We start from the raw sequence: 17,500 nt of genomic DNA, 5'->3' as shown, positions 1-17,500 counted from the left end.
AAAACACACCACACTAACTCACTAATGCACACACACATCTGTGAGAGGAGTCCACCTTTCTCAGCTGTGGACATTCAAACAATTCCTCATCATTCTCATTCACTGCTTAGTAATTATCTTTATCCTGTTTTAGAAACTTTAGATAGTATTTATTATCTTTATATTTTGTTACCAAAAGAGTTCTTTATGGTTAATATCAAACACTATTATAGATTTAATATTTTATTATATAATCTTTAATATTCATTAAATAGATTCACATTATAGAGCTGAGACTGACATTTAACTGAACCTTTCTTTAATTATTAATAAACCCTTACATAATGATTTTCTGTATAAAGTCGTCAAAAACAAAATAAATCAGCAGCACGGTCAACAACCTGAGCCCTACAACAACCATGCAGAAAGTCTGACCAATCCCACAAGGTGTTGCAGAAAGTCTGAATAATCCCACCTGCTCCTGATCAAACTCTGACCAATCCCGCCCCACCCAGTCTCACAGTACAAACGTTTCCATGTAACTTATCCGTAGCTCCTTCTACATGTTGAATATCAATGTTCTGCCACAGGAATATGTGTATTTCAGAATCAAACCATACAAAACAAAGAAAGAGAGGAAGGGACTTGAAGAAAAGTTCAGTGTGCAGGAGAAGTTTAAATCAGTGGAGTGAGGAGAGGAGGAGTGGAGCTGTAGAAGACAGGAGGAGAGAGGAATAACATCTTATATGATAGTGAGGGCGTGGAATGTCCAAAACGTCCTACAGAGGAGGGTCGAGGCCCGTGATTAATATTCACCTCTATGACATATTAATATTCATGCACATTACAAGCAAAATAATGCTGAAAACATGTGTACATGAAATTCCAGGCATCTCTCCTGAATTTTAGAGTAAAGAAGTGAAGTGTCCCGCTTTGACAGCGTCACGTGTGAAAGTAGAGTCCAACAAGCAGAGAATCTAAGAAGTAGCGTTCTACCTGTGTTTGGTATTTCTAAATTTGTGTAAGGAAGATTATAAGCTTTTTATGATGGTTTTATTTTTGTATTTTATGAGAAACGGTGATGATGGTTAAAGAAAAGTGATAGAAAATGTAATATTTTCAAAAGCAACAGATAGATTTCACTCGCGTTATTTACTTCCGGGTTGCTAGAGACGTCACTCGGGGCATTTTATAGATCAATCAATTGTAAACACGGCATCACCGACACAATGAAAAGAGAAAGTGAGATATACTGACACTTTAGGTAATGGTTCAAATGCAGTACACTTCACAAAACTTGAGTTAAAAGGTGGAAAAGACCCGTATGAAGACATTGTTATGAAGGACTGGTCAACTGTTCTGGATTCTTTCCCACTGTTGACATACACAGACATCATGTGTCACCTGGTAAATGGGAAAAGTGCTTATAGCTTGGAACAAATGAAAGCATTCAAGTTACTTTGATAATAACATGACTTTATTTGTGGATTGTTTAGAGATGTTCAACACACTGTACTTAACAACTGACATCTCATCTCCATACTGCTAAGGTTTATTTATTTACTCATCTTATAAAATGTAATATTGCACCTTAATGACTGAATGTACTGTATATGATATGAATAAAAGCTCAGTATTACTGTCTGAATATTCTGGTGTAAGCTTCTTTAAGAACTGTTTTAAACTGCTCAGGTTGGGAAAAATCATAAAGTGGTCCCGTAGCATGTGAATTACACTCGTCTTGTCAGTTTAAGAAGTTATATGTAGGTCCAAGTGAACCAGCCCTGAATGATCCTGCAAATATGATATCGGATTCATTTGTGCAGGATTTTCATGACGAAATTGAGTCACTCAAGTGTAAAATGTAGGTGATGCTGACCCTTAACATACAGTACAGTGATGGTGATTTTAAATTCTGCTCTCTCCCTGGTGGGGAAAAAAACAATTCTGTGTGAACATGTGCTTTACAGTATTGATGTGTTTATGATTGGACCAGGTCTGAGCATGTGCAAGTACATTTTATTTTCTTTCAATAAACATTTCAAAACAATCAGTGATGAGTGCAACCTTCAGTCCAAAGTTTCTGTAAGAATCCACTGGCATTGTCTTACTCAATTCTTCTCTCACTGGACGGTAGATTAAATCTTTCTTTATTATATACATTACATCTACTGTGGTGCTTGAAAGTTTGTGAACCTTTTAGAATTTTCTATATATTTGCATAAATTACACCTAAATCAAGTCCTAAAAGCAGATAAAGAGAACTCAATTAAACAAATGAGACAAAAATATTATACATGGTCATTTATTTATTGAGGAAAATGATCCAATATTTCATAAGTGGCAAAAGTATGTGAACCTCTAGGATTAGCAGTTCTTTGAAGGTGAAGAAGAAGATTTATTTATATAGGGCCTTTCCAAAGCTCAAGGTCGCTTTACATAGTATATATATCAAATACATAAGATACATACAAATACATACAACACAAATGTAATAAACTGAGGGAAAAAATCATTGAAAAAACATTTCAAACAGATATGTTTTTTTTATCTGGGTCTTGAAACTAGGCAGAGAAGTGATGTTACGGAGAGTAACAGGTAGTGAGTTCCACAGTTTCAGAGAAGCAACACAAAATGACCTTCCACCTGTAGTGGACAGCCGAAATCTAGGAATGGACAAAAGGCCAAGTTCTGATGATATAAGGGACAAGTCAGGAAGTATGGATGAAGTAAGTCAGACAAGTATGGAGAGGCAAGACCATTTAATGCCTTGAATGTTAAATTAGAGTCAAGTGTTTTCAATCAATGGGATGACAATCAGGTGTGAGTGAGCAACATATTTAATTTAAAAAACAGGGATCTATCAAAGTCTGACCTTCACAACACATGCTTGTGGAAGTTTATCATTGCATGAACAAAGGCGGTTTCTGAGGAGCTCAGGAAAAGAGCTGTTGATGCTCATCAGGCTGGAAAAGTTCACTAAACCATCTCTAAAGAGTTTTGATGAGTTTACTGTGAACACTCTTCCCTCTCTGTTCCCTTGTTAACACGTTTCCTCTTTGTTCCTTTGTTAACTCTTCCACCACTGCACGAAACCAGTTTCAATCAGGTACGGACAGATAAAGCTCCTAACCATTTGTGCACATTGCTTTGTCTCCCAGAGTACCATTTACTTGCATTCCTATGACTTCCTGAATATCATATATGGAGTTGTTCCTCTCTTACACTGAAATGCTTCCTGTTTTATGTAAATATGCCCTTCCGTCTAGCCAATCAATAGTTAACCCATTGTCTCTCTTGTGTGTCAAGCATGATACATATTCTCTGATTTTCTTTGAATAATGAGAGAGCTTGCCATTTGAATTGTGTGTGTCTGTGTGTCATTTGGCAACTCTTCCAAGCGCTTGGTGCAGGAATTGTGTAGCGGCGCCTTCTTTTCATTTTTCTTATAAATCGCAACCCAAACACCACATTCCTAACAAGTTTGGACTCCACCAATCCACAGTCAAACAGATTGTGTACAAATGGAGAAAATGTAAGACCATTGTTACGCTCCCCAGGAGTGGTCGACTAACAAAGATCATTCCAAGAGCAAGACATGTAATAGTCCATGAGGTCACAAAGGAATTTTGGGTAACTTCTAAGCAACTAAAGGCCTCTCTCAGATTGGGTAATATTAAAGTTCATCCACCACCAGGAGAACACTGAATAACAATGATGTGCATGGCAGGGTCGCATGTGAAAGCCACTGCTTTCCAAAAAGAACATTGCTGCCCCTGTGCAGTTTGCTAAAGATCACGTGGACAAGCCAGAAGGCTATTGGAAAAATGTTTTGTGGATAGATGAGACCAAAATAGAATTTTTGGCTTAAATGAGAAACGTAATAGTTGGAGAAAGGAACACACTACATTCCAGCATAAGAACCTTATCCCATTTGTGAAACATTGTGGTGGTAGTATCACGGTTTTGGCCTGTGTTGCTGCATCTGGGCAAGGACGACATTCCATCATTGATGGAACAATGAATTCTGAATTATACCAGCGACTTCTAAAGGATAGTGTCAGGATATCTGTCCATGAACTGAATCTGAAGAGAAAGTGGGCCATGCTGCAAGACAACGACCCTAATCTCAAAAGTCGCTCTACCAAAGAACGCTTAAAGAAGAATAAAGTTAATGTTTTGGAATGGCCGAGTCAAAGTCCTGACCTTAATCCAATAGAAATGTTGTGGAAGGACCTTATGATAGTGGGCTCCGTCATGACTGCGGCAGCACTAGATTTACAAACACACATAATCCACTATCCACCCGTTTCCCCTACACTTGGGTGCACACTAGGGCAGGTTAACGTGCCAGTTGCATACATAACACACACACACATCCACTCCATTACCGCATCCTTCCCCATATCCCACAATAAAAACACGTAGACACCAGATACCAGTAAATGTTTACTGTACTTAGCTGCACATCGTGTTGTGTTTGTAGTTGTCTGTGTATGATGCGTCTTAGTCCAGATTACCGGAAGCGAACCAGAAAGCCAGATATCTCTGAATTCTTGCGTTGGGCCTGCGCGATCGCTCCAGTAACTGGACCGTCTTTACTGTTGTTTGTTTTGGGGGAGTTGGGAATGCGAAACCTAAGTTAACTTCTATATAAAAGTGAATATTATATATATTATATGTTATATAATAAATATTAATGTATGTGTATGTGTGTTATGATATATGAATATTATGTTATTATAGATATTGTAATATATGAAAAGTCATTGTTTTAATACTTACCCCTGGAAGAACATGGAGGAGTCCATGTGGGTGGAGCTTCCAGATTAAAAGCCAGGCCTGTTCATTTGTGAAAAGGTGGGTTGTAGTGCTCAGTAGTGCGAAGAGCTTTCTGTGGAAGGAGTTACCAAGTGCTGTAGTGTATATATTTTTGTATAGTTTTCCTCCATTTACCCCATTTACCCTATTTTGTCTATTTTTTTTGGGCCGTCACATGTACATATTTTTGTGCACATTTGGTGGACTGTAAACAGGAGCACTGTCAATAAAACATCTTTGCACAAAAGTGCTATTGCAGCCTTGTCATCAATTTTCTTGTGCAAGACCAGTTTTCTATCACGCCTTGTCACAAATGGTGTCAGAAGTGGGATGGCCAGCCGCAAGGGAGTGAGCATGGGGAGGCGGACTAGGAAGGGTCTGCATTCTCAATGCAAGTTTGCCCAGGAGGATGTAGACTGGGATACTGTGCCTGAGAAGGCGGCGGCGAAAGGGAATTCTTCAAGACAGCAGCCAGTCTCAAAATCATCAGAGAGTGAGATGGTGAGCCTGAGCCGAGAGTTCCAGACAACACAGCAAAAGAGAGAAGGGGGTCTACTCTTTGAGCTACGTGAACTGAGGGAGTCACTGCAGCATCATGGAACGACACCAGCTTCACCTGAGTTGACACCGAGTCCCTGAATGGAGCTCCCTACTCCAATGATTCGACGACGTGAGATGATGTCAACAGAGCAACAGGCACTGAGAGTGCAAGCACCAACAGCATCAGTACTGGTGCCAAACGGCCAACGATGCTGCGCTCATGAGGGGGAAGATATCGAAAACTACCTTCGTCGATTCAAGCATTTGGCACGGACTTGGAGTTGCAATGCAGCATGCTAATGCATGCCGAGGGGGACGGCCACACCAACAATCAACAATGATAAGGGGAACTTCAAGGACTGAGCAGGACAAAGAAGGTACCGTTTCGAATGTTTCTAGGAAAAGTTTGATGTGCTTTTACTGTCAACAACAAGGTCATAAAGCTGCTAATTGCCCTATGCGCAAGCCTAAACTGTCGAGCTTCTGAAGAAAGCAGACAGTACTGAACTCTTTATGTACTGTTGCATGTTTCTGTGAATAGACAGACCATGAAAGCTTTGATACAGGAAGTTCAATGTCACTGATTAAACATGGTTATGTACCTGAAAACGTGATTAATTATGTGAAGACCATATCTGTACAATGTGTTCACGGTGACAAAGTTATGTACTCTACAACTAAGGTTACACTGAATGTCAATGAACAAATGTATTTGGAGTGTGTTGGGGTAGTTGACAGACTGCTGATATGGTTCTTGGATGGGATATACCAGTGTTGAATGACTTGTTAACCCTGTGTGATAAACCCACAAATACGCGAACTGTTGTATCATGTCCAGTGCTCAAATGACCTCAAGCCAAGACTGGTTTTCAGCCTCTGCCAGACTTAGACGATAGTCTGATCTAGAGCTGTAACAAACCTAGACAAACACTGTGCCAAAGCCACATGGCAAAGCATTTGGGCATGCCGACACCCAAGGTATCCACAGACGGTCTAGAGGGCAGAGAGTGGAAGATCCCAGCCCATATTGCCCAGTTACAGAAGGCCGATGGTACCTTAAAGCCATTATTTGTCAAAGTGGGGGAAAACAAAGTACAAACTCTTGGTGCTGAAATGTATGTTTTGCAAAATGGGGTATTTTGTATATGATGTCTGATGGTGTTGCACGTCTTGTCATCCCTAAGTGTTGTAGGTCTCGTGTGTTACACCTTGCACACACTATACCATGGTCAGGACATCTTGCACATCCATTACAACTTCCAAGGTAATCAGTGCGCTTGTGCAAATGTTTTCCAGAGTCGGTATCCCAGATGAGATCATCACAGACCAAGGTACCGACTGTACATCGAGCTTAATGAAGCACCTCCACAGACTGCTGGGTATCCAGTCGATTATGACGAGTCCCTATCACCCGCAGACGGACGGAGTAGTTGAGAGATTCAAACAAACACTCAAGAACATGCTGAAGAAGTTTGTCAGTGACACAGGAAAAGACTGGGACAAGTGGTTGCCATTCATGCTGTTTGCATTTTGAGAGGTACCCCAAGCATCAACAAGGTTTTCACCTTTTGAATTGGTCTGTCCAGGGTCCACTAGATCTGCTGAGAAAGAACTGGTAAGCCACTACAACATTGGCAGTGGGTGAGCAAGGCATTCTTCAGTACGTGCTGCAGATGAGAGACCGCCTAGAGAAGTACCGAGAACAAGCTATCGAGAACTTGGAAGCGGCCCAGCAAGCACAGAAGAGATGGTATGACCAGTATGCACGACACAGAGAATACCAGCTGGGGCAGAAAGTACTGTTGTTACTGCCTTCATCAACACACAAGCTATTAGCAAAGTGGCAAGAACCCTACAAGATCCAGAGATGAGTGTATTGCATGCAGTGTTTCCTACACATGAGTTACTCAAATTATCATCCCAAGACTGATGTGCCAATATTACATGTTCAAATTAAAAGTAAGATTACTGTAATTATTTTCAGTGTAACTTTTATAATCATTTTATATGAATTTTCATTTATATAGCACCTTTTATTAAACCCAAGGTTGCTTTATATAAAGATGATAAACAGGAGGTGTGAGATGGAAGTGAGATTTGCATTAACAAGTTACTCACTGGTCTGTAACCCCAGAATCAAGCCCAGTGTGGGGTGACCCTTTGTTTTCCTCTATTTGGAGGTGGTTTTCCCTAGGTTTGCTAGGGGTTTAAATAACAACTGTGATTACTTTGAGTGCTGAGAGCTGGTATCAATCATTACACTCCCTCGAAAATCAACCAATGACTGAACAGTGTGGAAACCAAACAGTATCAAACGCACATGTTCTTTGTAAACAAAGTCTCTATGGAACGCGCGAGCATGTGCTCGCTCTGGTACGTGCAGGCGCGCTCTCCGGCTCTCCGTGCACGTCGTCGCCGCAGCGCCATCTGCCGGCGAGATCGTGACAATATGGAAACATTTTTATACTATTATTTAAATATTAATATCTCTGACTCACCCAGAGAGCACTGTTCTACATCTCATTGTATAATTAATTTAATGTCATAAATGACACCTCTCAAGTCTAATTTATGATGTTTAATTAAGGTTAGTCTAGTTAAGTCTTGTTTACCTGCTTTAGTAAACATAAAGCAGGCTAAGATGATAATACGAATGAAAACAGACAGATAACCAGCTTGAAATATTTACAGATACAATGCTGAAGTGAGACTTCACAAAGTATTAATAAGAGTCCAGGTTATTTAAAGGGAGTAGTGTGAGTGCAAACAGCTGAGGGTCAATAGTAATCAGGTGACTGTACATGGGGACAGAAGCTTGACTAGGGGATGCAGGCTGAGGATCATGGGATGCTGATGTGACAGTGAGTTTCATTTGGAGAGGATTTGTGCTATTTGTAGATCATTTTTGCCTTCTGTAAATCCATTTATAGATGTGTTTACCTGTGTTTGCTACCTTTTTTTCTCTGAATACGTTGCCTGTAGTAGCTTAGGTAAAAAGAACAAATGCTGTAGTTATGGTCAACTCCTACTTATTAAGCTTGCAAGTGTCTACATTTACATGAGTCATTCACCACCAGGGTGCAGTGTGACACCATAAATACATTCAATGCTGAGGTCAGGCCGCTCCTAAACAGCTGGAAATTCCATGTACAATAAAGTTCATGATTCAAGCTGGATCCAGGACTTTATTGGACTATTTTGGTGTAATTTCACAAAGTTAGGAATACTCTGTACCGGTCAGATTGTCCTCCTGTGCTGATGCTCCTGTCTCAGACTAAATAAAGTGAATAAAGTGTAAATCCTTCTGCTTATAAAGTTTCAGACAGTTTTTCTGTAGTAGTGTTGAAGACCTGGTCAGTGTTCCACATTTAAAAGAATGTGATGAATTATGCTTAATTTCATGACTGTCATCACTGTCTGTGTCACACAGAGTTGAAGTGTCAAGAGTCATGAAGGAGCTCAAACTTGAATTTTGGTCAAATGAAGAAACAAAGTACAACAGACACTTAGCTTCACACAAACAGACTGATTTAGTGTTTAACCAGTAAGAGAGAGTGAGAGAAAGAGAGAGAGAGAGAGAGAGAGAGAGAGAGAGAGAGAGAGAGAGAGAGCAGTGAAGTGTAACTGAGATTTGCATTAACAGGACTGAAGAGTTTCATTTCTCCCAGAATAGCAATTGGCAGTCCATGCTTCAGTGCTCTGCGAGTGTTTATAGCCCTGTGACTTTAACACTTCATGACTGAGAGCTGCTGCTCAGCAACTTCACCCACAGCAACCATGACTTTGATCAGCGTCTTCATCTGCACACTGGCCCTCTGGACTCAAGGTGAGAGTTTAACATCAACTCACAGCCTCACACACTTCATTTCATACGAATTCTACACCACTTTACAGCATAGAAACACAATCTATGTTTCTCTTCAGGATCCAGAGGTCAGGTGACTGTGACCCAGACTCCTTCACTGCAAACTGCTGATCCAGGAAAAACAGTCACCTTCAACTGTAGAACCAGTAGCAGAGTGTATGGTGGTGACAGTCTTGCCTGGTACCTGCAGAAACCTGGAGAAGCTCCTAAACTCCTGATCTACTATGCTACTAGCTCATACACAGGAACTCCAGCTCGTTTCAGTGGCAGTGGATCTAATACTGACTTCACTCTGACCATCAGAGGAGTCCAGACTGAAGATTCAGGAGATTACTACTGTCAGAGTTATCATGAGATCAGTGGTAGTGCTGTGTTCACACAGTGTTAGAGCGCCGTACAAAAACCTCGGTCAGTGAGAGTGCACAGAGAAGCACTGCTGCAGCTGGGAGCGACTGCAGGTGCTGAGGGGGAGGATGTGATACAGCACAATGACACACACTGTGGACGAGAGAAAACACACCACACTAACTCACTAATGCACACACACATCTGTGAGAGGAGTCCACCTTTCTCAGCTGTGGACATACAAACAATTCCTCATCATTCTCTTTCACTGCTTAGTAATTATCTTTATCCTCATTTAAATCATTAAGAAAGTATTTATAATATTTATATTTTGTTGCACATAAAATTGAGTTCTTCATGTTTAATATCAAACACTATTATAGATTTAATAATTTATTATAATAAATTTAATGTTCAGTGTATAGAGCCACATTATAGAGCTGACATTTAACTGAATGTGTCTTTAATTATTAACAAACCATTAGATAATAATAATAATTATTATTAAACCATCAGATATGATTAATTCAGTCTAGCATTCTCAAATCAGCATAAACACATGAATTTTTTAAAAGCATAGCAATTAATTTAAAAATAAATATAATAAAATGTAATGCAGAAATACACATGTAAATGTTTTTTATATCTTAATCCTCCATATTTAAAGAGTGTTTTAAAATAGATACATTAATTTCAGTAACGCAGCAAGGACACTGAGTGATACAGGAGTTTGTGTGAAACGTGTGAATATGATACTTTATTTGTAAGTAATTGGATGACATTAATTAGAAACTCTGTAAGGCACTGGTTGTATTTTTACATTAATGATTAACTCCAGTGTTTTACAGTTTCATGACTTTATTGCAGTGTGAAATGTAAAACTTTTCTCTGGTTTTCTGTACAGATTCTTCAAAAACACTGCAACATCAGCAGCATCAACAACCCGAGACCAACAACAACCACACAGAAAGTCTGAGCAGTCCTGCTCCAGACCATACCCCAATCTGCTCCTGACCAATCCCAATCTGCTCCTGACCAATCCCAATCTGCTCCTGACCAATCCCAATCTGATCCTGCTCAGACTATCTTCAATCTCACCCATTTCTGCAGAATGCTTGATCAATCCCACCCACTCCCACATAAAGTTTAAACATTCCCACCCACTCCCACATAAAGTTTAAACATTCCCACCCACTCCTGCAGAATGTATGACCAATCTCACCTGAGGACTGTACCACAAAGCAAACTCAACAGTCTTGGGGCTTCAGTACAATAGCTGACTTCACTTAACAAAACATTCATAAGCTGGGTTTTCTGGTATCACGACGTGGGTTAATAGCTGGTTAAGTCGAGCCAGGCTTTCCTCCATCAAGTCCTGTGCACGTTCACTTTAAAAAGAGCAGATCTCACTCTGATCCAAATGCTTGTTGGAAAAGCTGGAGATGGATCGGCTAAAATAGCTGACCGTGTAAATAAATCAGTTGTAGTAGATCGTTTTATTTTAATTCACATGACACTTGATGTAAAAGTAATTGTAAATGAAATAATTAGCAGTAAATTATGAGTAATTGTTAATCCTTTAAGCTGCACTCCCAACAGCGTTAGGAGATCTCGGCAGCAGAAAAGACCAAGTATAAAATATTTTACAAAGTGGGCCACTTGTCTTAATGTGCTTACTCACGTCATTGTCTGATTTCTTCCTCTGACAAAGTGCCCTGATAGTGTTTTTGTTACAGATAATAGGAGAAAGAATGAATAAATAAAACCCTGCCTGTGGTCCTCCACCTCCAGATTATACACTGGCTGAAGAATTGGCCCTTTAATGGAGGACCATAGCTCTGAAATCCCTCTTCTGACCCAGGTGTCTCCAGCATATCACAGTCTGGCCTGGCAGCACTACACATGAGGTGATTACTGTGTTCTGAACACAAGTGACTTTAGTGTATTCAATACATTAATTCTAGCCAAATTTGAACATAATCCTGATACACAGATGATCTCTGTGTGCTCTGAGAGCTCTCTGGGAGGAAACTCACTCGCTCACTGCTTTCATATGAAATTACCACAGTGATCTACACAAAGTCTTGTACATTCAAATTTATCTACTAGCAATATTTTCCTGCTTAATCCACAGGGGAAAAAGCCTTCCTCCAACCTAGGACCTCCATCTATAGCTGTACCAGCGTGACCTCAGAGGTACATCAGTATTAAAAATGTGAATTATCTCACAGGGAGTTTCTCCTTCCTAATCATGCTTATACTGTGCAGCACTGTTATCTTTACAGTCTTAAACAATTGAAGTGTGACTTGAGAATCCCAAAGGTCATTTCTCTCCTGATCCGAGTTTTTGCAGGATCTGCTTAAATTGACCCTGAGGTCCAGGCAGTGGCAATGGAAATGGAGTCATCAGGTACTTCTCGCAGGCTTACCCTCTCAGGTGTCTCCAGGTAGCCCATTAAATTAATCTATGATGCAGAATGGACAGGAAAATTTTAAGAAAAACATTTTAAAGCAAATCCATATACAGTAAGGTCATCATCATTCATACCAAGCTGTACATGGTGAGTGTACACTCCCTGAAAATACGAGTCATGAACTGACCCAGGCTAGTAATGCTGGTGGTCAGGGACTGAACACAGGTCGTATAAACAGGGGAAAATGGTCTAATGAGGTCTATATTCATGTTCTGTTAAAGCCCAGTTACTACTAGATATTTCAGCAAGTCTGAAAATGAATATTCTACCTGAACACTGATGCTATGCACTGACTGTAGAACTGCAGTTTTTTTTTTCTCTGAATATATTGTCCATAGTAGCTTCAGTAAAAGAACAACTAGTTATGGTCAACTCCTACTTATTAAACGTCTACGTGTTTACATTCACACGAGTCATTCAGCAGCAGGGTGCAGTGTGATAAACACAGTCAGTGCTGAGGTCAGGCAGCTCCTAAACAGCTGGAAATTCCATGTAAAATAGAGTTCATGATTCCAGCTGGATCCAGGACTTTATTGGACTATTTTTGTATAATTTCACAAAGTTAGGAATACTCTGTACCGGTGGGATTGTCCTCCTAGTACTGATGCTCCTGTCTCAGACTAAATAAAGTAAATAAAGTGTAAATCCTTCTGCTTATAAAGTTTCAGACAGTTTTTCTGTAGTAGTGTTGAAGACCTGGTCAGTGTTCCACATTTAAAAGAAGGTGATGAATTATGCTTAATTTCATGACTGTCATCACTGTCTGTGTCATACAGAGTTGAAGTGTCGAGTCATGAAGGAGCTCAAACTGGAATTTTGGTCAAATGAAGAAATCAAAGTACAACAGACACTTAGCTTCACACAAACAGACTGATTTAGTGTTTAACCAGAGAGAGAGAGAGAGAGAGAGAGAGAGAGAGCAGTGAGGTGTAACTGAGATTTGCATTAACAGGACTGAAGAGTTTCATTTCTCCCAGAATAGCAATTGCCAGTCCATGCTTCAGTGCTCTGCGAGTGTTTATAGCCCTGTGACTAACACTTCATGACTGAGAGCTGCTGCTCAGCAACTTCACCCACAGCAACCATGACTTTGATCAGCGTCTTCATCTGCACACTGGCCCTCTGGACTCAAGGTGAGAGTTTAACATCAACTCACAGCCTCACACACTTCATTTCATACGAATTCTACACCACTTTACAGCATAGAAACACAATCTATGTTTCTCTTCAGGATCCAGAGGTCAGGTGACTGTGACTCAGACTCCTTCAGTGCAAACTGTTGATCCAGGAAAAACAGTCACCTTCAACTGTAGAACCAGTAGCAGAGTGTATGATGGTAACTATCTACACTGGTACCTGCAGAAACCTGGAGAAGCTCCTAAACTCCTGATCTACTATGCTACTAGATTACAGTCAGGAACTCCAGCTCGTTTCAGTGGCAGTGGATCTAATACTGACTTCACTCTGACCATCAGAGGAGTCCAGACTGAAGATGCAGGAGATTACTACTGTCAGAGTGCACATTATATCAGTAGTAGCTGGGTGTTCACACAGTGTTAGAGCGCCGTACAAAAACCTCGGTCAGTGAGAGTGCACAGAGAAGCACTGCTGCAGCTGGGAGCGACTGCAGGTGCTGAGGGGGAGGATGTGATACAGCACAATGACACACACTGTGGACGAGAGAAAACACACCACACTAACTCACTAATGCACACACACATCTGTGAGAGGAGTCCACCTTTCTCTTTATTCTGCTCTACATGATTATGTCACAGTCACACTGATGGCCACATAATGCAGTCAGATAAAACCATAAAGTTCTGACTCTACTGCTGAGACACTGAGACTCCTCTCTCATTCTCCAGAGTCTCTGTGTGTTTCTCCAGAAGAGACTGTTATTATCAGCTGCAGGACTGGTGTGGATATTGTCCGAACCTTCAGAAACCTGGAGAAGCTCCTAAACTCCTGAAACACCAGGTATATCAGCATCAGTGTGGGATTCCACCTGGTTTCAGTGGGAGTGGATTATGGGACAGAATTTGTAAAAGTCACTTGAATATGCAGGAGATCAGTACTGTCAGACACAACTCATGCTGGTGTGGTCAACAGCTGCTCATAGCAGGGTCGCTGATCTTCATTTGATCATTTATCCATAATCACTCCTTTTTGTTCATTTTGATCACAAACTTTCTATAAGAAAGATATAAATTCTGTATCTAATACAGTTAGGGTTAGGATTACACTGACGTCCAATAACGGCTGGTACTTCTTTTAAACTCCTCACCATTACATCGAACACAATAATGGACTGAGCCTAGCTTACCTTTGCGCACTTCTCCAGTCCTACTGACCATTCCACTCTCTTAGAGCGTTTTCAGACCTGTAGATCTGTGATTTGTTCTGAAACGGGGACATAAATTGTTCAAACGTTTCATTTTGTCCTTGGCTCGGTTTGCTCTCACAAGGCAATTTAAAAGCGTCCCAAAATGTGTTCATGCAAGTCAGGTGTGAGGAACCGAATTGTAAACGAATACAGATTGTTTTGGTGCGGATCCGAGCAAGATTGCAGCGTTCATATATGTCTAAATGAACCGAAACAAGGGAGAAAACACACCAGGTTCCGAAACAAACGCTCCAAATGAGCCAGGTGTGAAAATTCCCTTAGATCTGCTGACTTGGGTCTACCTTCCACTGCACACACACACACACACACACACACACACACACACACACACACACACACACAGCTCTAGTTCATGAGCACTAACTGTAAAAATGCTCATAATATTTGGAACAAGACACACTTCTTTACACAACGCTTCAATACACACACTCAAAATTTATATTAGTAGTTACTGTATGTGGTGATGTCATAACTGATTTAGTCTGTAGCCACGCCCACATCCCCAGTTTCCACCCATGACACCCATTCCAGCTCCCCAAGTTCTGATCTTCTCACCTGTTACCAGTTCATCTCATTTACTATAGTGTGTGTACCGCTCTGTTAGTTACTCTCATTGCTAAGTCTTATAATGTGTATTATCCTTGCTCTGGTTTTGAGAGTCTTGCTCTCTTTGTTTCTTTTAAGCATCCTAGAGGCAGCCTTTATTTTGTCACATATACATTCAATTAGAAAATATTTTATTCACATGTCCCAACATGTTAGGAAGCTGGGGTCAGAGCACAGGGTCAGCCATGATACAGCGCCTCTGGATGAGAGAGCGTTAAGGGCCTTGCTCAAGGGCCCAACAATGACAGTTTGGTGGTTGGGGCATGAACCCCTGACCTTCTGATTCATAACAGCAGTAAACCAAATATAAAGTCATTAAAAATATTTCTAGAGACCATTTTTAAAAACTGGAAATGGCGACCTGCAATGAAAAAGTATAGTTAAAAATATCAAGTGGGGGACTTCCGGCTGAGCATGTAAGTGAGAAGGCACGAGTGGAGTGAGCTCCCGAGCATTTTATCTTTTAATTGTACTTTTCAGGCAACCTGAATCTTTTCTAAGACATTTGGTGCGCTCCTTTTCAATTACTCGGTCCACGACTATAACCAGAAAGTAATTCTGAAAGACTACGGAAACCTAAATCTTCCCCGAGCACGACGAGTCCTGGTGACAAGCTACCACTGGATTTTGAAAATCTCCGCAACACTTTAATAGCGGCACTAACATCTACCATCGCAGTTCAGGTGAAAGCAGCTATTGACTCCGCTCTGGCCCCAGTTGTTGCGTCGTTTGAGAGTTTGAAATTGGGCACTGAATCACAAAATTCCTGCTTTGAACACGCATCTCTTGATATTTGGGGGAGATTTAAACTGTGTTATTGACCCGGTTTTGGACAAATCTAGCGCTGTTGCAAAGGCTCCCTCTGCAATGGCAAAGGTGTTCTCTGAGTTTATGGTTCAGAATGGTTACATTGATCCGTGGAGGTATTTTAACCCCACAGTGAGAAAATATTCTTTTTTTTCTCACGTACATAAATCTTTTTCTCGCATTGATTACTTTTTTATTAATAACTGTCTAATTTCTCAGGTTGTAAACTCTGAATATCTACCAATTGTTATTTCAGACCATGCTCCTCTAAGTCTTGACATTCTTCTACCTTCACATCGCGCCTTTCGTCCACCATGGAGGCTTAACTCTCTACTTCTATCCGATTCAGTGTTTTGCAAGTATATTTCTACTTCAATAGATGATTTTCTTCTTACTAATCAAACTGATTCAATCTCTTAGTCTTTACTTTGGGAAACTTTAAAGGCCTTCTTAAGGGGACAGGTAATCTCTTATTCTGCTCATGCCAATAAGCAACGCAAGGATAAGTAAAAAGAAATATCGGATAATATTCGAGCCATTGATGACCGATATGCTCTCAACCCGACCCCTGAGCTGCATAAACAAAGGCTTAATTTGCAGGCGGAGTTCGAGTTGTTATCGACAGGTGAGGCGGAGAGGCTGTTGTTACATACACGTGGCAATTATTATGAATATGGAGATAAGATCAGTCGGTTGTTGGCTCACCAACTGCGTAGCTGAGTGGCCTCGCGCTCTATCACTCAGATTATGCAGTCCAGTGGTGCATTAACCTTGGATCCTATAGAAATTAATTCAACTTTTAAAAGTTTTTACTCCTCTTTATACACAGCTGGATCTCCTGACAATTCAGGTAACATGGACCATTTTCTTGGAAATATTAATTTTCCCAGAGTTCACCCTCTATTGGCATCTGAGCTTGACAGCCCCATCACCTTAGATGAGATCACTAACTCAATCAACTCATTGCAATCTAGGAAATCACCTGGCCCGACGGGTTTCCTGCCGAATTTCATAAGAAATTTCATGTTGTATTGGCCCCATTACTTCTGGCTGTATTCGAGGAATCCTTAGAACTAGGGACACTGCCACAAACATTGAGACAAGCGTCTATAACTCTATTACTTAAAGATGGGAAGGACCCAACATTATGTAATTCGTACAGACCTATTAGCCTCCTCAATGTTGATGTCAAGATTTTAGCCAAACATTTGGCCTCTCGTTTGGAGGGGGTTCTCCCTAGCATTATTTCAGAGGAGCAAACCGGGTTTATAAAAGGACGGCATTCCTTTTCTAATATTCGTACTGTACTTAGCATTTTGTATTCAAAACAAAACAGCGCCTCATCTGATGTGGTCATCTCTTTGGACGCAGAAAAGGCATTTGATAGGATCGAATGGGAATATCCTTTTACGGTGCTAAGGAGGTTCGGCTTTGGGGATGGACTGATATCATGGATCTGTTTATTATATGTGGAACCGCAGGCTTCCATATATACCAACGATGCTAAATCTGACTATTTTACTCTGTCACGGGGTACGCGCCAGGGATGTCCTCTGTCTCCCTCACTTTTTGCCATAGCAATTGAGCCTCTCTCGATGGCGCTTAGAACTCTTCCTGTATTTCAGGGTATAATCCACAAAGGAATTGAACGTAAACTAG

The 17,500-nt window shown here is 40.7% G+C and overlaps 1 protein-coding gene and 5 gene segments (V, D, J or C); 5 read left to right on the top strand and 1 right to left on the bottom strand.

The window, feature by feature from the left end:
- Positions 1–101, top strand: part of LOC128623266 (immunoglobulin kappa variable 6-21-like) — a 931-nt gene extending 830 nt beyond the window's left edge. Inside the window, exon 2 of the V gene segment in view lies at positions 1–101. This exon is cut by the window's left edge and continues 452 nt beyond it.
- Positions 1–17,500, top strand: part of LOC128623258 (Ig kappa chain V-III region MOPC 63-like) — a 149,775-nt gene that overhangs the window by 80,613 nt on the left and 51,662 nt on the right.
- The window catches only part of LOC128623257 (immunoglobulin kappa light chain-like), a 73,683-nt gene that overhangs the window by 29,486 nt on the left and 26,697 nt on the right, over positions 1–17,500 (bottom strand). The gene's annotated exons all lie outside the window — the stretch shown is intronic.
- The window catches only part of LOC128623277 (Ig kappa chain V-III region MOPC 63-like), a 57,535-nt gene that overhangs the window by 24,026 nt on the left and 16,009 nt on the right, over positions 1–17,500 (top strand).
- On the top strand, positions 8,949–9,844 carry LOC128623274 (immunoglobulin kappa variable 6-21-like). The segment is given in 2 exon segments: positions 8,949–9,166; positions 9,265–9,844. Coding segments are annotated over 2 exon segments (420 nt in total).
- On the top strand, positions 13,102–13,953 carry LOC128623276 (probable non-functional immunoglobulin kappa variable 6D-41). The segment is given in 2 exon segments: positions 13,102–13,157; positions 13,256–13,953. Coding segments are annotated over 2 exon segments (378 nt in total).

Source organism: Ictalurus furcatus, chromosome 19, assembly GCF_023375685.1.
Source record: "Ictalurus furcatus strain D&B chromosome 19, Billie_1.0, whole genome shotgun sequence".
In the NCBI taxonomy this organism is placed as follows: Eukaryota; Metazoa; Chordata; class Actinopteri; order Siluriformes; family Ictaluridae; genus Ictalurus; species Ictalurus furcatus.
Note: the sequence above shows the minus strand (reverse complement) of the source record. Positions and strands in the feature narration are given on the sequence as shown.